The sequence below is a fragment of the Dama dama genome, chromosome 8 (genome assembly GCF_033118175.1).
Source record: "Dama dama isolate Ldn47 chromosome 8, ASM3311817v1, whole genome shotgun sequence".
NCBI lineage: Eukaryota > Metazoa > Chordata > Mammalia > Artiodactyla > Cervidae > Dama > Dama dama.
The window spans coordinates 11,557,790-11,579,365 of record NC_083688.1 but is presented as its reverse complement, the minus strand read 5'-3'; the positions used below and the strand labels follow the sequence as shown (position 1 = coordinate 11,579,365).

Below are 21,576 nucleotides of genomic sequence, written 5' to 3'. Positions count from 1 at the left end.
ACAATGGTCCAAGCATGGAATGAAGGGGCTGCAGAGAAGGGGATGTGGATTCGGAAAAGCCTTCTTCAGTGGCCACAAAGTGACAGTCCATCCACTTGGTGAGGTGTCCAGGCCTCACTAAAGATGCTGTAGGCCTTGCACCTCTAGACCAGCAATGTACATGGAGTTTTTTGCTGTGATGGAGATGCTCTTGACCAATACACAGCCTGACCAATACAATAGTTACTAGCAAGAGGCGACTCTTGAGGACTCAAAATTGGGGGGTGAGACTGAGCGACTGAATGTTTATTTAAATTAAAATCTAATAGCCAGGGACTTGCCCGCTGGTTCAGTGGTTGAGAATCTGCCTTCCAACGCAGAGAATGTGGGTTCAATCCCTGCTTGGGGAATTAAGATTTCACATGCCCTGGAGCAACTAGAGAAATCAGCGCCAGACAACTAGAGAGAAGCCCGCAAGCCGCGATGAAGAGCCCGTGCACCAAAACAAAGACCCAGTGTAGACAAAAAATAAGCAAACCAACAGCCACCTGCAAAGAAGCAGCCACCAAATCGGAGAGTGCAGGTGGAGAACGTTTCCACCATTTGATAAAGTTCTAGTGACCATCCATTGAGAAGCAGAACCGCAGGGGCTTCCTCCAGAGGGCCCTAGCACTGGGGACTGTCTGAAGATCAGGAGGTTGGCCCCCTGGAAGGCAGCATCACAGGCTGGGTGGGCACAGGCCCAGGCCCTGGTCCACAACAGGGCACAACCACACAGACCCTCCCCACCCAAACATGCACACCCCTTTCCTGGAGATGCAGACACCTAAATATACACCGAGACACGCTGACCACAGAGCACCCTACAGCCAAGCCCACCAACACCTGGATACTCCAACACAGGCGCACCCCATTGCTGGATACATAGATACCCCAGACCCACACACGTGGGTACCCACACCCAGGCATCTGGGCAGACCCACAGCCAGGCATAAGGCAGCTACAGTCCCCCACACCCACTAACCTGAGGACTCCCAGTCACCGGGGTACACCCACCTCCGGATCCAGAGACACTGGGATATTCTTATGTTGACACACCCCGATCCTCCCACATCCGGGTCCTGGGACACCCATGCCCAGATCCTGAGACGTCACCCACCCAAAGAGCTCTGCACCCAAACTCCAGGGATCAGACACATGGATACCCGGACACCCAGCATCAGGCTCCCCGGAATCAGAGCAGCTGGTCACCTCTCGACTCGGAATTCAGATCCTGCCACACAGGGTGACCAGATGGCCAGACCCCCTGAGAAGCCACATATATGTCCTGTGCCGCAGGCTATGATCATACAATCACAGCTACACACAAATACAAATACACACACACACACACACATTCTGACTGTCCAGATGTCAGGGTGACACCCACATACACCTCCCCCGGTCCCCGCCCAAACCCCACCTGCAGGGTCACCACGGGGAGCAGCACTCCCTGATTCCCGGGTTCAGGGGCAGCCAGGACAGAGGCTGAGAGGAGGACAGAGGATTGAGGGAACACCCGCCCTCCCCCCACAGGGCCCTCCCCCTCCTCCCCAGACCGACGCTCAGTGACGGTTGGGACTCTGATGCGTCTCACCAACTGCCGAGCCTCCAGGACAAAGAGCTGAGACCAGGGGTGACAACAGACCCTGCTAGCCGCTGGGGGGCAAGGGTGATTGTGGGAGAGGGGGTGGCAGACAGCGGTGGGGGGCGGGGGTCTGCCCGGCAGGGAGATGACCTCTCCAACTCCCAGTTCCCAGATGACACGCTCTGTGTGGCCTTTTCATACAACACCATCCACCCCCCCAGCAGAATTTTCCAGATTCCTGGAGGGAAACCTATTTCTTCAATCTCTACTTTCAGTGGAGTTGGTGCGCCCCCATCTGGCATCTCCAGCTCAGAACTTGACCCCCTGGACATCACTCATTCTTTCCTGCCTGGTGTATTTACTCATCAGGAGTGGGCCAGGCCTTGAACCTAGCAGTTAAGATCCAAAAGTGAGCTAAATACCCAGTCCCTATCCCCACAGAGCTCAAGGTCTCTAAGGGAGAAAGGACCAATAAACTGTAATTACAATAATTACAGTGCTACAAAAAATCCAATCAACCCCCTCCTCCCTTCTTGGACTAGAAGAGGGAGGAACCAAGGAAGGCTTCAGAGAGGAGGTGATGTCTAAGCTAAAACCTGAAGGAGGAGCAGGAATTCACTCAGTGAGGAGGTGGAGTTAGAGAGTTCTGGGGAGAAAATACAGCTTGTCCAAAGGCCCAGAGAGAAGATGGAGGGCAATGGGCATTTAGTGGGTATTGGGAGGTGGGTTAAACTGGTCAGAGCATAAGATGCAAGGCAAAGAGCAGAAAGCTGATGGGACTGGACAGGGAGGCAGGGGTCAGAGCAGGCAAGAGGACCTGGGGAAGAGACTTAACTGGGAGGTAATGGTGAGCTTTCAAAAGGTTTCAAACCAAGCTTTCAAATGCGATTTAGGAAGATCCCTGACACCATGGAGGGAAGGGTGAAGGAAGAGGCTGGAGCCTGCCTGCACATGCAAGATGGGTAAGGATGGAGAGAAGGGGACAGATGAGAGAGATCCTGAGACGGCATAAGGGTCGGGTGCATCAGGATACAGGAGAACAACTTGGAGGAGGGAAGGGCTTTGAAAGAAAAAGGAGGGCACAAGGCTGTCCCAACAACTCTAGCTAGCCCAGTCCTGCGTGACCAGCCACCCCCCACCCTGGTCTGGCTTAGCTGACGAAAGCAGGGCAGGACGGCGGCACTCCTAGAACAAGCAGGACGTCCACCCTGGGTTCTCCCTGGCACCGGAGCCGCCCAGGAGCTCAGCACCCCCCACTCTGGCCACGCTCACGTCTCCCTGTTGAGTCCCTCCCCCACCCCAGGGAGAAGGGCCAGCTGCCCAGACAAGCCTTCATTGCCCAACCTGAAACCACTGGGCAGCCTCTCCCTCATTCCTGCTGTCCACAGCGCCAGCAACCAAAAGGACAAAATGAGCTAGAACGCAACGGAATAAATTACTGCCAGATTTGCATGGCTCAGAGACATCACCACCCACCCTTTGGAGGGAGGGGGGACTCAGGAGGCCCTTTCAGGGAGCTGGGCTGACTCAAACCAGTTCGGGGACGCGGCGAGATCATATCCCTTCTACTCAGGGCTTCTGAATGAAGCTCAACAGTAATAGCTACAGGTGTCAGGAACTGTGGAAGAGATGTGACTTGCCCAAGGACACGAGGACAGCAAGTGGCAGAGGCAAATTTGAACCCAGGTCCCCCTGGCTGCAAATCACAGCCTCTGGGGCTCTGTAGCCATCCTCAAAACCATCTTTTGTTCCTTGGCACTCACAGACAGAGGCTTACTTTGCAATCTACCAAGTACCATACACCTTTATCATGAAACCGGTGGGACAGAGCAGAAAACCGGGGCCCCAGAAATGGGAGCAACTGGTTCAAGATCTCAGTCCTCAACCTCAGTCCCTGTTATAAGAGGGGGGGCCACGTCTGAGGGTTCTCAGAATCAAGGTGATGGAGGTAGAGATGGGAGAGCGTGTAGTACCCTCGGTTTGATCTCAGAATGAGGGAGGGGGCAAAGTCGCTGCAGGACAGGGGTAAGGTTTGGGGGAAGATAAGGAGGGAGGTAGCCTTAGGGGTCCTCTCTGGTGCTCAGGTGTCAAAGCTAAAGCTGTGCGCGATGGCCTGGGGCCGCAGGGTCCGGCTGACCTTAGAGTCAATGGTGGGAGAGGCCGCGGGCACCCTGGGAGCTCCGCCCAAAGAGGCCGGAGGGGGCGGCAGGGCAGCAAATGTGATCCGGAGAGGCCAGTTCTCGGAGACCGGCGGCCTGAAGGAGGCTCCCTGGGGCCGAGGTAGCTCTGCCTGTGTCTCGGCTCGGAAACCCGTCTGGGGCGTCTCCCCGTTACTCGGGCGCCCCGGGTACCAGACTGGAGCCGCCCAACCAGAGGGGGCGGGGATGCTGAGGCCGTCGGGAGGGGACAGGCCACCCCCGCCCCAGAAAGGCCATCAGACGCAACTCCGCAGGAGAGGGCCCCCAGTGTGGCATCCCAGGCCTCCGGGTAGGATCGGGGGTGGGGGAGGCGGGGACAGACACAGGAACACACAGCCGCCGCCGACACACGGTCCACAGCACATACGGATATACAGCCACAGCTCTGGATACACACATTCAGAAACGCGATCACACGTACAACTTCACACACAGACACACACACACACAACACACCTCCGAAAGACTCCACTCACCGAAACACACTCAGAGAGACAGCGCGGTCACACGGCACCCAGAAGCACCGAGACACACGCTCACACGCGTACACTCACACCCCGCCGTCCCCGCCAGCGGGGAGGCCGCACAAAGTTGCGGAGTCGACGGAGGGGGGTGTCCCAGGAGACCCCGGCGTCCACGGCGCCTCCCGCGCGCAACCAGAGGGGGCGCCGTCCGGCCGCCCAGAGCCAGGCCCAGCCCACCCGGACGCACCCCCCACCCCGCCCCGCCGCCTGGGTGCAGCCGCGGCCCGGTCCCCGCACGATCGCCCGGCCGCACGGCCCTCCCCTCCCACCGGCCCCGGCGCGCCCAGCGGCCGCCCCCTACCCCGCGCTGGGCCCTCCGGGCCCCGGCCCCGGCTCCCCGCAGACCCGGCGCCGTCTCGGATCCGCCACCAGCCAGCGCCGCGCTGAACTTGCGAAACAACAAACAGCCCGACATGTCGGAGTCGGCGGCCGCCGGGCCCCCATCCCTCGCTGCCAAGCCTCAGGCCCGGCCCGACCGGGGAGGCAACCGGGAGCCGCCAGGACAACTTGTTCCGGGGCCCGCGCGCCCCACGCGCACACCCGAGGGACACACACACAACACAACCTGCACCGCCCCCTCGGGCGGCCCCGGCCCGGGGCACACACACTCAGCCGTGGCCCAGGCGCGGACCACACTCGCAACATTCCTGGACACGCAGCCAGCTTGCACGAACACACTCACATCCGCTCCAGACACGCTCCTACACACGCATTCCCGGCACACTCGGCATTCACTGGGACCCACGCAGCCCCCGGAGGAGCACACCACCGGCCCCAGACACACGTACACATCGCGCACACGGCGCGCGGACACACTCGTTCCAGACCCGTTCCCACGCCTTCACACACGTACACGGATCTCACAAGCACACACATCGCACACGCGTCCTCTGCTCCACACGCGGGCAGAATCCACAGAGCACTCTTCGCCACACGCAGAACACAAAACACAGAAGCCATTCTCGGACACACAAGAAACAGCACTCCGGGCTAGGGCACACACAGATGCCCACAAACGCAACACATCAGCCGAGGCAACTCCTGCCACACAACCGAACTCGGATGGACACACAACAGACATAAAATCCTACTTGGCCCCACACACACACTACACAGAGGCAGACACGACACTCGGCGCACACCCCATGCCTTGATGCACACAACATTCACCCCAACACACTCACACAGCACCTTTTCTTGCATATCCCTCAGGACACATTCGCAGGAACACAACCCCCTGAGCACACGATCAACACTCAAGACACACCGGGAGCAAGCTCGCCACGTCCGGTCACCCAACACTCCCACTTTCTTTGGAGATACGCCACCGGCGCCGGGGCTCGGCGGGGCAAACTGGGTCCGACCGACACGCGCTTACCTGCCGGAGTCTCGGTCTCGGGTGCGCAGAGCTGGAAGGTGAGCGCCAGGACGAGAGCCTGGGCGCGGGCCATGGTGCGCCGCCGCCTGCCCCGGGGCCCGGCGCGGGGGGGGGGCGCCGCCGCCGCCGGAGCCGGAGCCGAGCCCACGGCGAGCCAGAGCCGGAGCGAAGCGGCGCAGCGCCGAGCGGGACTGGCGCCGAGTCCAGAGCGGGAGCCCAAGCAAGCGGGGCGCTGACGTCAGGCTCGGCCTCGCGTTCCTCGGTCTCGAGGCGCCCCCTACTGGCAGCCGCGCGCGCCCCTGCCCAGTCCGGTCGCCCGCGGCCCTGACGCGCCCCGCCCCCACTCCCGGACCCCTGCCTGGCGGTCCCGGGCGGGGCCTGCATTCCCACCCGCGTCTGAACCCACCCGGCACCGACATTCTTAGGAGAGCAGATCCACTCCTCTGCTCATTGCTCATGCCTCGCTCGCACACAGCTCTCCGGGACAGAGACCCAGGGACACAGAGCCTCTCGGTCCTACCCAATGCTCGGTCCTACCCAATGCTTGAATCCCCTCTACCTCGATCCCTTTCAGTGCGCATCCATACTTATCTCCAAGGACAGGGAGCTCATCCCCTACCAAGGGTAAGCGATGGGGTCTTGGAAACGCTAGCTTTTAGAGCTGTTCGTAGTATTCCTTTCAGTTCAGTTCACTTCAGTCGCTCAGTCGTGTCCAACTCTTTGCAAGCCCATGGACGGCGGCACACCAGACCTCCCTGTCCATCACCAACTCCCGGAGTTTACTCAGACTCGTGTCCAGTGAGTCGGTGATGCCACCCAACCATTTCATCATCCTCTGTCTTCCCCTTCTCTTCCCGCCTTCAATCTTTCTCAGCATCAGTCTTTTCCAGTGAATCAGTTCTTCCCAACAGGTGGCCGAAGTATTGGAGTTTCAGCTTCAGCATCAGTCCCTCCAATGAATATTTAGGACTGATTTCCTTCAGGATGGACTGGTTGGATCTCCTTGCAGTCCAAGGGACTCTCAAGAGTCTTCTCCAGCACCACAGTTCAAAAGCATCAGTTCTTCAGTGCTCAGCTTTCTTTATAGTCCAACTGTCACATCCATACATGACTACTGGAAAAACCATAGCTTTGACTAGATGGTCTTTTGTTGGCCTTTATCATCCTTTTAATGTCCGTGGGATCTGTAGTGATGTCCCCCCTTTCATTTCTGATATTAGTAATCTGTGTCCTTTCTCTTCTTTTCCTAGTCTGGCTAGAGACTTATCAATTTATTAATCTTTTCAAAGAAGCAGCTTTTGGTTTGGTTGATTTTTCTCTATTGATTTCCTATTTTTCATTTCACTGATTTCAGCTCTAATTTTTATTATTTTCCTGCTTCCCTGGCATTCGATTTGCTCTTCTGTTTCTAGTTTCTTAAGGCAGAAGTTTAGATGATTAATTGCAGATCTTTTTCCTTTTCTCATAGATGCATTCAGTGCTATAAATTTCCCTCTATGCACTGCTTACCCAGCATCCCACAAATTTTGATAAGTTGTGTTTTCATTTATTAATATGTCAAAAAATTTCAATTCCTCTTGAGATTTCTTTGACCCATGTGTTTTTTAGAAGTATGTTATTTAATCTCCAAGTATTTGGGGATTTTTCAACTCTCTGTTATTATTTCTAGTTTAATTCAACTATGATCTGAGAGCAATCACTGTATGATTCTTTTCTTTCAAGTTTGTTAAGTTGTGTTTTATGGTCCAGTAGGTGGTCTATCTTGGTAAAAATTCCATGTGATCTTGGGAAGACTGTGTACTCTGCTGTTGTTGGATGAAGTAGTCTTTATTTATTTAGTTTCAGCATGTGGGATCTAGTTCCCTGACCAGAGATCAAACCCTGGCCACCTGCACTGGGAACTCAGAGTCTTAGCCCCCAATCCATCAGAAAAGTCCCTGAAGTAGTTTTTAGATGACCTTTATCTTTAGTTGATTGATGGTGTTGTGGAGTTTAATTATGTCTTCCCTGAGTTTCTGCCTGCTGGACATGTTTATTTCTGAGAGAGAGCTGTTGAAGTCTCCAGCTGTAATAATGGATTCAGCTATTTCTCCTTGCTATGCTGGCTGGCTTTTAAAAAGTTCTTTCTCATCATGCCATGAAATCTACCCCCCTCAATGACCCTCATTGATTCTAGTCTATCTCCAGGCTACACAGGTTAAGTACATTTGGGCCTCTGCCCAGTATAAACCTTTGTACAATGACTACAAACTAGTTTTCCATTTCTACATAAGACCAGGTACCTTCTATGTGTTTCACCTGTATGGACTCATTTAATCTTTACCACTATTTTTCCCATGACACAGTTGAGAAAATTAAGGTACAGAGAAAGAAAGTGACTTTTCCAAGATTACGTGTAGTATGCAGCACCTCCGAGACTTCAATCAAAGATTTCTGGCTTGAATTGAATAGAAGCTGAGGCCTGTCTCCGTATGGAGCAAATCAACAAACACTAGATATCAGTTTATCTGTCCAACAGTTACTCTAAGCCAAAGTGAAGATATAAGACAGATAAAAATCCCCACCCTCATGGAGCTTATATTCCAATGCAAAGATAAGAACAATAAACAACCAAAAAAAAAAAAAAAGCAAATTCTCTGGTGTGTGAGACAGTAGTATACTGGAGAAATGGGGGAGATGGGACCTCCCTGGTGGTCCAGTGATTAAGAATCCATCTGCCAATACAAGAGACATGGGTTCATTCCCTAGTCCAGGAAGATCCCACATGCCAAGGAGCAACTAAGCCTGTGCACCGCAACTGCTGAGACTGCGTGCTGCAAGTACTGTGACCAAGCCCCTCGGGCCTGTGCTCTGCAACAGGAGAAGCCTCTGCAGTCAGAAGCCGGCGCACCACATTGAAGAGTAAGCCCCCACTCACTGCAGCTAGAGAAAGTACACGTGCATCAACGAAGACCGGCACAGTCATCAATAAATAAAAGAAAGAAATGGAGAGAAACAGTAGGGGAAAGGGGATTCTTGCCATTTTAAATGAAGGCACCTACTCGTATGGCATATTCGTTGTGTGTCTGCAGCTTTAGAACACGAGCTCCCTAAAGGCAAGGACTCTGTCTTACATCCCACTGCTTGGTATCTGGCCTATAGTCAGAACTCAAGAAATATTGAATGGATGAACGAATGCAGACACGGTTCTTGCCTTCGTGAAGCTTACATTTTCCCGGGAGAGACCAACAGCAAACACACAGAGAGGAGACAGAAAGGACCATCCAGAAAAGGAAACTCAAGGAGAAAAATCTGATGAAAAAGAAGAAGCAACCAGGCAGGGGTGCTGCCGCAGAGGACAGTTGCAAAAGCCCCATGGCAGGAGTTTACTGCTAGTCCCATCTGGGGGGGATGTGGAAACCAAGAAACGCAGAAAAGCTTTTTGGGTGTCTCAGAAAGCATAAGACACTTGCCCAAGGTCACACAGCTAATAATGGTGGGTCCAGAGCTCAGACCTAGGTCAGACTGATTCCACAGCCTTCTTTGTGCAGAGGAAGACTACGGGCAGAGATTGAGCTGGAAGGAGAAAAGGACACAAGTAACAGATGGACAGATGAAAAGAGAACATTCTGCTCCACTTGAAAAAGACCACAGGCTTCTCTAATCCTTGAGAGAAGAAGGAAGGGAAACGGAAAGTCTCGACCTGAAGTGACAAGCCCAAATCTAGGGAAAAGGAGATGCTACCATCGATAGGCTCAGGCCATGAGGAAATTCAATTACTTTCAACTCATGGAATATTCATAACACCTAACCTGTGCCAGGCCCCATATTGGGTGCTGGTGTCATGGAGATGCACTAAACGTGGCCCTATTCTTGCCTGGAGGGGGAAATGGGCACATAAATAAATAAGAGACTATGTCCTAAAGGTCATAACACCAGCCCAAAGAAAACACAAAGGCACCAGAATTGACTCAGCCTGGGGGGGTTTGGGAAACAACATCAGAGAAGTGATACCTGAACCTGGAGTTTCCTAGATAGGCAACGCAAGGAAGAGCATTTCAGGCAGAAGGAACAGCCTGAATAAGGGCACAAGACATGGAAGTACTGGGAAAGCTTGGTGTCAGGTTTGGGTGCATCGTAGTCTCTGCATGGTCCAACAGCAGAAAATAAAGACAGTGTGGGAGTCGAGGGACAAGGGGTCTTGAATGTAAGACCAGGACAATTGGATCTGGTCCCCTCAATCAGTGGTTCTCAAATGGTTCCCCTGAAGAAGCCCAAATGTTCCTCAAGTCAAGCTGAGGGATGCTACATGTGAATTAAAACCACAGTCATGTTTTTATCTTTTTTCCTAATATTTATTTATTTGTTTATCATGGGGGATCTTTTAGTTGCAGCACTCAAATTCTTAACTGTGGCATGTGGGAACTTAAAATTCCCTGACCAGAGATTGAACCCAGGCCCCCTGCATTGGGAGTGCAGAGTCTTAGCCACTGGACCACCAGGGAAGTCCCAGTCATGTTTTTCTAACTCGCAAGAAGATAGATTAATTACAATAAGTAGAAATTTTTTGTTGTTATTTTAAGGTGTTTTTCCTCCATCTATTTTTCTGAAGATTTTAAAACATGTCAGTAGTGTGAGAGAATGATAAAATTAGTATAGAACCATAGTTTTGTTTACAAGTTTAAGTTTAATATATCAATAGTTCACAGTTTTATAATACAAAGAACTGTAGCTTCTGGTTCTCCCTGAATATTGAGGAATCATGGAAGGATTTTAAGCAAGGGAACAACAAAATCTGGTCTTTCTCTTAAAAAAAGAAAGTAATTCTGGAGGCCTGAGAAAGAAGGAAATGGAGAGAGAGAGAGAAGGGAGAGGATTTCAGTTAGGAAGAAGACTGTTGACATAGTTCAAACAAGAGCTGATGTCCTGGGCCAAAAATGAGGGCTATCGTGATGGACAGGGGACCATATCCAGCCCACAAAGAGGAAGACCGGCTGGTTGAGGCTGGGTGATTCTCCAGGCTTCCTGGATGAGCTGCCCAGGGGATTCAGAGGAACCAGTTTCATAAAGAAGATAAAATCAACAGCTCAATGTCACTTAGGGAGTCTTCCAACAGAAATAGAACTGTGGGTCACTGTGAAAATAGAAGATAGGCAAGACTCTGTGTGTGTGTGTGTGTGTGTGTGTGTGTGTGTGTGTGTGTGTGTGTGTGTGTCCTGTGGGACCAAGTCTTCCTCCCACTATGGAACACTAATTTGCTCTAATAATAAAAATAAGTAGGGACTTCTCTGGTAGTCCAGTGGTTAATAATCTAAGTCCAGTGGTTAAGAATCCACCTGCCAATGCAGGGGACAAGGGTTCAATCCCTGGCCCGGGAAGATTCCTCATGTGGTGAAGCAACCAAGCCTGTGTAAACAACTACGCAGCACACGAACCACATCTACTGAAGCCCACGCACCTAGAGCCTGTGCTCCACAAAATAAAAGAAGCCACCGCAATGGGAAGCCCAAGCACTGCAACAAAGAGTAACCCCTGCTCACCACAACTGGAGAAAGCCCGAGCACAGCAAAAGAGATCCTATGCAGCCAAAAATGAGTAAAGAAATAAATAACTTTGTTTAAAGTACAAACACTTTTGAGCATGTACTGTAAGCCAGTCTGGGTGTTTTACAGATGATATTTCTCATTTAATCTTTACAATAACCCCTGATAACAGTTAGCAAATGCTTTCATGCCAAACATTGTGTTAAATGCTTCACGTAAATAGTAGCTCACAATCATCTTGAATCAGATTGTTTCCTTCATTTTAAGGATAAGGAAATGGAGACACAGAGAGACCAGGTGACTTGTCCAAAATCAAATGGCCAAATAGTGGCAGAGCCAGGACTCAAAGCCAGGTTTGCCAGAATGCAGCATGTACAGCCTTTGACCTGACACTTTCTTTTCCTCCTCATAGGAAAGGCTCCAATTTGGCAACTTTGAGGTCAATTAAACCCAATGAAAGGAATTCTTCCTTATCCTTTTAAGTCCTGGTTCAGTGTTTCTCAAGTTTGTTCCCCAGGCCACCTGCATCAGAAAATTCTTAAGAGCTTGTAAGAAATGTAGATTCAAAAGAAAGAAAAAAAAGGATATGTAGATTCCTAAAGAATTAAGGCAACTAAATGTAACATGTGATCATGAATTGGGTCCTGAACAAGAAAAACTGTATTCAAGGGATAACTGATTAAAATGTGAATAAGATTTGGTGGTTGTGCAGACTTGTTAATTTCTTTATTTTGATCATTTTGTTATACATGTTATACATGATGTTAATTTCTGGGGGATCTAGATGAAGGTATAGAGAGAATGTGATTATTTTACAGATCTGAAATTCTATGAAAATTAAGTTAAAAATTAAAAAATAAATATAAAAAACGTAGTTTCCTGGATCCCTCCCCAAGATTCTAATTCAGGTCTGAGATGGGACCTCAGGTGGTTTTCATAAATATTGAAGATTTTGAGTCACAGGACTGTCTCCAACATCACCTCCTCCAAGAGCCCCCACCCCCACCTCAGTCCCAAAACACCTCTCTCCTTCAGACTCCAGAAGTGCCCTCTGTCATGCCCTAATATTCAACTAGGGTTTTAGTTATGCTTGTGTCTTCCTTCCACAAATAATGTGATAAGCATCTTTCCTGGGTTACACCTGTTCACGCCACACTTCCTCAAAGCTCTGTTTCGTCAAAGCTATGGTTTTTCAAGTAGTCATGTACAGATGTGAGAGTTGGACCATAAAGAAGGCCGAGCACTGAAGAACTAATGTTTTCGAACTGTGGTGCTGGAGAAGACTTTTTAGAGTCCCTTGGACAGCAGGGAGATCAAACCAGTCAATCCTAAAGGAAATCAACCCTGAATATTCATTGGAAGGACTGATGCTGAAGCTGAAGCTGAAATACTTTGGCCACCTGATTCGAAGAACTGACGCATTGGAAAAGATCCTGATGCTGGGAAAGAGTGAGGGCAGGAGGAGAAGGGGACAACAAGAGGATGAGATTATTGGATGGCATCATTGACTCAATGGACAGGAGTTTGAGCAAACTCCAGCAGATAAGTGAAGGAAGGGGAAGCCTGGTGTGCTGCGGTTCATGGGGTCGCGAAAAGTTGGACAGGACTGAATGACTGAATAACAACAACAGCAAGGAATGAGAAAGCTGTCTCACAGTTTCAGTCACTAGCCCGAGGTGGCCAAGCTAACAAGCGGCAAGTCTAGGATTTGAACCTACATCTTCTAACTCCAAACCCAGTACTCATACCTCCACATCTACTTACATCCACTCTTAGTGTAGATGTAAGTAGTGTAGGGAAGCAAGGTTTGCCATCCGACGCTAATTAGAAGACACTGGGGATTGAATGAAATAACGACTCATTTGAACACAGTGAGCGATGTAATAGTGGGGAGGGGAAACTGAGGCCAGGGAAGGGGAAAATCTTCCCCTGAATCAAACACCAATCGCAGACCACAGTCCCAGCTTTAAGCCAATTTCTAACGTTCATTGTTAGGAGTTCAACCCTGGAAGGCTCAGAGTCTCCGAGACGCCCCTAATTCCCTCCTCCGACCACTCCCGGTTTCCCAGGGAGTTTCACCTAGCGCCAGCGCCAGCTGCGGAGGACCGCGACAGCCCTTTAAAAAGGGGAGAGGGGGCGTGGTCACGCGGGAGGCGGTGCCGGGCGCTGGCGAGCGGTCGCTGAAAGATGACGTATCTCGCAGCGTCTGGCTCTGAGTTGACTGGAGGGAACATGTGGGTCTGCCGGGCGCTCTGCAGGGCTCGAGCCCCGGCCCAGCTGGGGCAGAGGCTGCTTCCAGAGTCCAGCCGGCGGCGGCTTGCCGCCGCCTCCTTCTCTGCCTCTGCCGAGCCTTCCCGGGTCCGGGCGCTGGTCTATGGGCACCACGGGGACCCAGCCAAAGTCCTCGAGTAAGACACGGCGCCGAAATGGGGGAAGGGCACTGGGGTTGCCAGGGGGGTATTAAAATGGGCTGTAGGGAAGGGATACTGGAAAGGGAAGGAGGGTCAAGGCCAGAGGACGAAGGCAGAGAGTAATAGGAAACTGTTGCCCAGGTGTGGTAGCTCAGAAAGTCCGTGCTTGAGGAAATTGAAAACCTGGCAGGCACAGTTTTGGTGATAGTGGCTGATGTTCACTCATCCTGTACTCTATGTGGGCCAATCCGTATATAAATGGATGCTCTCATTTAATCGTCACAACAACCCTTTGGTGTAGGGTACTTGATTTAGCCCCATTTTGCAGATGAGAAAATGGAGACATGAGAAGTAAAATCAGTTGTCCAAGATCACACAAGCCATTAAGTGGCAGAGTCGGAATTTTTGAACCCACAGCTGTCTGACTGGCCTACGTGAATTCCTATGCTCTATTGCTTTATGGAAGGAATTTTCAGAATATTTTTTGTTCATTTGGATCTTCACTTCTCATAGTGAAGTAGATCAGAGATCATTGCTTCCAGTTTGCAGAAGGCAAGGGACTTGTCCAAAGTAATTTAGCTAATAAAAATTGGAACAGAGACAGGAATTCTTGGCTTCTGAGTCCTGTCTCGTGTGATTTCCTCTCCAGTACACTGTGTGTGTGCCTTTAGCTAGTTAAAAAGAGCTCCTGTTTTGGAGCCATACAGACCTAAGGTCAAATACAGGCTCTGCCTCTTAGTAGCTGTTTGATCTTGGACAAATCACTCAGCCCCTCTGAGCCCTTGTTACTTTAGTGATTATATCCTAAAATTCTATTGGATCTTAATCCATGATTTCTGCATGTGGCTGAAAAAAACAGTATGTGAATTTTCAACAATTATATATCTGTACATAAGTGCTTATAGCCGTGCAGAAGACCTAGTGAGGTCCACTGGTGGTACGAGGGTAAAAGCATGGATCTGGAAATCAGAAGACCTGGGGTCAAGTCCTTGCCCTCCCTGTCCTAGCTGTGTGTGTTTAACAAGTTACTGAGATTCTCTGAGCTTCAGTTTCATGACATTTAAAAATGGAGACAATGTAGTTATAGTTCATAGTGCTAATCAGCTTCCATAAAAGGAATGCTCTTCACCAAAAAGTACCTGCATCCTCTCTCGCAGTCCCTTGTTTAAAACTCTTTGATTCCCAGCAAATGGTTTGATTGCTTTCCAAATGACAAACAGGAATTATTTTCATGATTCAAATTCAGGCCAGAGTGCTGGCTTCAGCAGCTCAGATATTAAAGTTGAAATGATATAGAGATTACCATGGTCCCTGTGCAAGGGTGACACGCAAATTTGTGAAGTGTTCCATATTTTTACTTAAAAAATACAAGCTAGATGTTTTGACAGCTGAAGGGGATAAGCCTCAGATATCAGTGCATGGTCATGCACTCAATTAGAGCAACTGAAATTTTGAGAAGATACATCAGTCAGTAAACCCATTTGTATGTTGATCATAGGTGATAAATCACCATGTTGGGAACACATCCACTGAGGACTGCTGTAATGAGTGGGTAAAGCTCTGATGAACATTGTTTTTCCAGGAATGCACCCCTAGTGGGAACGAGGTAGTGCCTCTCTCACAGGCTTGCAATTTTTATGTGTCTGCTGCAGGGCCTGCCACAGAAAAGGAGCTCCAAAAATGTTAGTTGAATCTGAATCTAGTTTCTTTAATAAGTGTACCTATTATTGAGTTCTGTGGTGATGAGGCAGGTGTCTCCGATGTTCAGGGACCCTGAGAAAGGTATGGGAAAGTTAGGCAGCCGAGCGCAGCTGCCTCCTGATAGATTCCCACCCCTTGGAGAGCCAGGGAAGCTATTATAGAACAGACTGATCTGGTTGCAGATACCACTTAGGAAAAAGAGCTTCTCTTATCTCCTTGTGTGGAACCCTGATCATTTCCCAGAAGTTCAAAGCACGGTCCTTCCACGAAGCATTGTATTATTTACCTAGCTGTGTTCAGTCTTAGTTGTGGCACGTGGCATCTTCATTGTGTCGTTGCGAGACCTTTCACTTCAGCACACTAACTACTCTGGTCGTGCGACATGGGCTGTGGAGCGTGCGGGTTCAGTAGTTGGCAGTGCCTGGGCTTAGTTGCTCTGTGGCATGTAGGATCTTAGTTCTCTGACCAGGGGTCAAACCCACATCCCCTGTATTGCCAGGCGGATTTTCAACCACTGGACCACCAGGGGAGTCTCCATCATCTGAGTTTTTAAAGCTCTCCAAGTGACTCTGATGCCCCAGCCAGGGTTGAAAACCATTGCCCTATAGGTACGGACTGAGGCAGGCAGTAATTCTCTCTGCCTCTAAAGGACAGCCTTCCCTTCTGACCCAGATTCAGGCAACCCAAGCATGGACTGAGGCCAGAGACTGGGATTCTCCTCTTTGTTGTCATGTCTTAGGTGGTTTAGGGTAACCACACTGTCACAGAATCAGGTGTCCTTTAAACATCCCAGTGACTGGATGTGTCAGGTTACACCGAGTGGGGTCACAGTGTCTGAGCAGAGTCCCAGCAGAGTGTTCCCCGACCTGATGTGACTTGTAATGCTTACACTGTGGGCGGAGTTCTGGGAACAGCAGGGAGGGAACTAGGAAGAGTTTGTTCAGATCTGTGTCAGCGGCAGAACTCCTCAGAATGAGGCCTCTAGGGGCCTCCTGTTCTCCTGTCAGCATTCTGAATGTCCCTCTCTTTATTCCTCTTGCTCCCAAACATTCTGGCTGTGCTCTGCTAAGGCCTTTTCCTTTAGTCTCTTAGTAAGTTTCTTTCTTTTACCCCCAAATGAATCCCCTAAATAAGCACTTGGGTCTTTTTCATGTAAAGAATTGAACTGCTGATCTAAATTGAACTGCTGATCTAAATGAAATAAGACTGCGGGAGAAAATTACAAACATGGGAGAATTACAAACATTCCAGAAATTTCAGAGGTCCCCATGACCATCACCCCTTGTGCAGAGTTCTGGATTCTCTATCAGATAATCCCCAGAAACTCCAGTGTCCACTTTCCTCTTGTTCCTGCAAGTCTCCTTTTAGAACTTGCCAGTCTCTGGATCTTGTGGTAATGACAGCTCTCATTTACTGTGTAGCTACTAAGTGGCAGGAACTGGGCTAAGTTCCCCACATATGGATTTTTAAAATCACAGTAACCCAGTTTTGGTCATTGCTATCACCATTTTACAGGTAAGAAAACTGAGGCTCAAGACATTTGAAAGTCACTTGCCCAAGATCACACAACTAGGATGTCACTTTTCTAACAGCCCACGATATAGACATAGACCTGAAGAAACAATGACCGTCATCTCAAATGTTTTTTGAGCATGAGATGGAGTATAAAGTTGGAAATAAGATCAGAAGAAACGGTGAAATTATTGGTCATTCAGGTGACCCCAAGTCTCTGCTCTTCATTGGAAGGGCAGTACCCCCCCCCTCCCCACCTTATCCCCGGGGAAGATGGTAGGAATGCTATCCTCTGTCTCATCCGCTTTTCAGGATTCTGAAGCTTTCATAAAACAGCATCGTAGTCATCATGGCTTTCTCACCTGCCTGCTGCTAGCACAGAATGAAATAAAGCTGTGAAGCCTTTGGACAAATACCCATTCTGTCTTAGCCAGATGGAATTAGGGGGAGCAGGTGGTGGGGACCCAGGCTGTGTAGGTAGTGAGTTCTCACTCTAGGGCACTGTTTACTCTCGGGAGATTTCTTCTTTTTACAGCTGATGTCAATGTTTAAAACTGAAGCTGTATGCAAGTGACTTGGTTTTTAAATCAGAATTACAGTGCTTTGAAAAAAAAGTTAACATTCTCATTTGGCACCCTGTTGAAAGAACTTGGATTTGTTTGCTTGTTGGTTGGTCTCCTGGAGCTCTCCACTGTGGTCATGAGTGAAGGAGGAGGGGACAGAACTCATTGTGCGCCTACCGTGTGAGCCAGCATTTGTTTTTTGAGGGCCTACTAAGTGCTGGGTACTGAGGTGAATAATCTGTGGACTTTGCCCTCCAGGAGTTCACACTCCAGTCCAGGAGATGGTCCGGGGGTAAGTGCTGTGATAGAATCTGTGGACACACAGGAGAGGAGCACCCGGCCCTGTCAGAGTGCTTGCTCTGGAGACGCAAGGTCTCAGTTGAGCCCCCCAGAAAATCTGGGGGCCGTATATAAGGAGTGAAAGTATAGAGCCTGCATGGGCAGAAGCCCAGAGGAAAGAGAAAATGTGGTGTGTCTGACTGATGACCCTCCTTGAATGCGCTCAGTCTGTGGTCCTTGAGGGAGGGATGTGCTGAAAGAGGCTCAGAAGGGAGGAGCCTTGGTCACAGGATTCAGACTGCAGCTGGATTTGGTTTCCTGTAACGCACTTTACGTTACCTTGCATCCAGCCGGGTTTGGGGCGCAGTCCTTCTACCCCGGCCTCCTCAATCTTGCCTCTGAGGGTCAAAGGTGGCGGCACACCTCCGAGGAACTGTCCCTAGACGCAGCCCAAGGAGCGCCAAGTTCTTCTCATCTGGCCTCTCCTAGCAGCTCCGGTGTGGTCCAGGCCTCTCCCAGCCTGAATGGTGGGAAGGGTCTTCATTTTAGAGAAGCAAGAGCAGAGATAACACGAGGCTAATCTGTGGCTCATGGTATGTCATCCGGGACCACTCTCGGGAGCACTGGCCTGGCTTCTAGTCCCATCCCCACCACTCACTGTTTGAGTGAGGCTGTCACGCCAGTCTCCATTCTTTTCAGTTTTGTTGTTCTTGTTTTGTTTTTGTCTTTTGCGGGGTAGTGGGGGGGTTGGTTTCTTTAATTGAAGTATAGTTGATTTAAAATGTTATGTTAGTTTCTGGTATGCAGCAAAGTAATTCAGTTTTACGTATATATGTATATATACAGTCTATATATATATATATATATATGTTTTTTCATATTCTTTTCCATTGTGGTTTATTACAGGATATTGAGTATAGTTCCCTGTGCTATTCCTTTTTTTTTTTTTTTTTTTTTTATTTTTTGATAAAGGGGATTGACCAAGGTCAGCTGTAGTAAATATGGGCATTCATGGGACTTCCCTGGCGGTCCAGTGGTTAAGACTGAGCTTCTACTGCAGGGAGTGTGGATTTGATCCCTGATCAGGGATCTAAGACCCCACATGCCGTGCCGTGTGACCAAAAAGAAGAAAATAGGCATGCGTGCCATCCCCCCTGCCCTTGTCTTCTGTGACAAAGCCAGTGACAAAGCTTCATAGCTCCCTTTTCTATGTACCTCAAAACCTGCACTCCTGTTTGCCTCATTCTCCCCAAACAACACTTTTTTCTGCCAAGATAAGACAAGGCCTCGGCATCCTTCTTAATGTTCCTGCAACCGTGGAAATGATTATGAGGCTTGAGCCTTCTGATTCAACAATTGTCCACTTCTGATGGTGTCAGAAGCTGAAGCAGACGGCCTGCTCACCAGGATTTGCTTCGGCGCCCGTCCCAGGAGCAAGGGCATGGCTTGAAATAAGGGGTCCTGGGTACAAGATTTCACCAAGGGGCCCCTTTGCCCCCAAAGTCAGCAGCCCACCAGGCAGGGGCTGCGTCGTCATCATACCCAGCAAAGAGACAAAAGAGCCGCAGGCTGCGCCCTGCTGTGGCCCCGTCTCCGTCTCTGAGGCAGCACAGAGAATTGTTCTTCTTCAGTCGCTCAGTCATATCTGACTCTTGGCGACCCCATGGACTGCAGCACTCCAGGCTTCGCTGTCCTTCACCATCTCCTGGAGCTTGCTCAAATTCATGTCCATTGAGTCAGTGATGCCACCCAACCATCTCATCCTCTGTCACCCTCTTCTCCTCCTGCCTTCAACCTTTCCCAGCATCAGGGTCTTTTCCAGTGAGTCGGCTCTTCGCATCAGGTGGTCAAAGTATTGGAGCTTCAGCTTCAGCATCAGTCCTTCCAATGAATATTCAGGGTTGGTTTCCTTTAGCATTCACTGGCTTGGTCTCCTTGCTGTCCGAGGGACTCTCAAGAGTCTTTTCCAGCGCCACAGCTCGAAAGCATCAATTCTTTGGCACTCAGCTTTCTTTATGGTCCAGCTCTCACATCCATACATGACTACTGGAAAAACCATAGCTTTGACTAGATGGACCTTTGTCAGTAATATCTCTGCTTTTTAATACACTGTCTAGGTTGGTCATAGCTTTTCTTCCAAGGAGCAAGCATCTTTTAATTGCATGGCTGCAGTCACTGTCCACAGTAATCTTAGAGCCCAAGAAAATAAAGTCTCTCACTGTTTCCCCATCTGTTTGCCATGAAGTGATGGAACCAGATGCCGTGATCTTAGTTTTTGGAATGTTGATCCTTAAGCCAGCTTTTTCACTCTCCTGTTTCACCTTCATCAAGAGGCTCTTTAGTTCCTCTTCATTTTCTGCTGTAAGGGTTGGTGTCATCTGCATATCTGAGTTTACTGATATTAGCCCTCAGCAAACTAAGCAGCAGACCTTCTGCAGCTCCTTTCAAGCAGGTTTCCTGATATTAGCAGGTGTAGAATATTGGAGGCCTGCAAGCTTTCTGGTAATCTTAGTGGAGGGAAAGAAGGAGTTTGAGAGGATAGAGAGAGGATTTCTTTGCCAGTCCTGAGTAGAAACTTCCAGAAGCTGCCCTCAGTCTCTGATTCCCTTCCATTCAAAGTGATTGTGCTTCAGAAGAAAAGTCCTAAAGGGTGGGAGGGCCAGAGGACTCTGAGGTAGGGATACCAGAGGCGGCACAGGGAGGCAGGCGGGAGTGCCCGCACCCACGGAACACAGTGAGCTTTGCCCCCTGAAAGGTGCCTTCCCTGAGAGCCCAGGACTCCATCCGAACACCACCAGCTGCGGCCACCAGCATCTCCTGCTGGGGGGCAAGCTGGAAAACTTCATTCCTCCATGGCGGCCCAATTGTGCCCTGCTTATTAATGGTAAAATCAGATCCCACAACAGTGTACCCAACACGCCTAACACTTCACTAAATCACAGAAGGCAGCGTGCGTCTGACTATGGGGATTGCAGACAGACCCAGGAGAGCCGTAGAAGACATCAGTCACCTTCACCCAGTGCCCTGTGATGGAGGGCGCATTCTTGGCTCTCTGTGACAAGCAGAGGAGAAAGTCTCCTTGACCCAGGACAGCTCTTCCTGCAAAGAGCACTTTGAGGTGATGGAATGGAAGATGCAGGATAAGGACAAATGGTGGCTAATTAAATGCAGAAGGCGGGAAAGATATCTTAGCAGAGCTGGCTGGTGCCCATCCAACACAGCCAGTATAACCGAGCCAGTCCCCAGAGTACTGGCCCCTTTTCCCCGCCTCTCAAAAGGCTCTTTCTTCTGCCTGCTTTTGTCTCCCTTGTAGTTCATATGGCATCACAGGTGTACAGCCTTGGCCTCAAAGGAGCCATTGTGACCTTATCCCGTCTGGGATCTGTTGAGTGAAGGCAGAGGCAGCCCTCTGAGTTGCGTGGCGCCATCACGCTCGCGGGGGAAGGTACTGAACCGTCTTGGGAAAGTGACTTGAGATCCAGCCAGACTGTGTTTGGGTGCCTCGCTTGCACTCCATAACACAGCCACCCATTCCTTTGGTGAGCTTAAAGATGAAAAACAAGGAAGAAATTGCTATCATTACACTCAAGGTTCACCTCCTGGAATTCAGACCCAGCCCGGTGTTCCTTCCTGTCTTGGCAGAGCGGTGTCCTTGACGACGCAGTTAGAACTGTCTGCAGGAACAGCAGTGTCTGGCATTGATGGCATTCCGCGGAGCAGGCTGGGGCTGGTCTCCCCGGTGAGCGGCAGCTGGACCAACACAGCTCCCCCCCACCCCCGCCTGCCCCCTGGGTGAGCAGCCTGTGTCAGGCCCATCCCCGCCCTCAGCCACCTGTGTTTGCAGCTTTAACTTTCCATCTCCTGCCCCTCGCCCTGCCCCTC

General features: G+C 50.1%; 2 protein-coding genes and 1 non-coding gene across 4 annotated transcripts in view; 2 read left to right on the top strand and 1 right to left on the bottom strand.

The window, feature by feature from the left end:
* PTPRU (protein tyrosine phosphatase receptor type U) overlaps positions 1-5,779 on the bottom strand; it is an 87,321-nt gene extending 81,542 nt beyond the window's left edge. For both annotated transcript variants that reach the window (XM_061148402.1, XM_061148401.1), the window contains exon 1: positions 5,707-5,779. In XM_061148402.1, the coding sequence (XP_061004385.1) occupies positions 5,707-5,779 (73 nt within the window). The remainder of the gene's footprint in view (positions 1-5,706) is intronic.
* Positions 5,780-13,434: 7,655 nt separating this feature from the next.
* Positions 13,435-21,576, top strand: part of MECR (mitochondrial trans-2-enoyl-CoA reductase) — a 37,099-nt gene continuing 28,957 nt past the window's right edge. The window contains exon 1 of the mRNA XM_061148400.1: positions 13,435-13,636. Within this exon, the coding sequence (XP_061004383.1) occupies positions 13,461-13,636 (176 nt within the window). The 5' untranslated portion in view covers positions 13,435-13,460. The remainder of the gene's footprint in view (positions 13,637-21,576) is intronic.
* Positions 14,892-14,995, top strand: LOC133061129 (U6 spliceosomal RNA). The gene has a single exon (XR_009693957.1). It is a non-coding gene; the product is annotated as a U6 spliceosomal RNA (small nuclear RNA).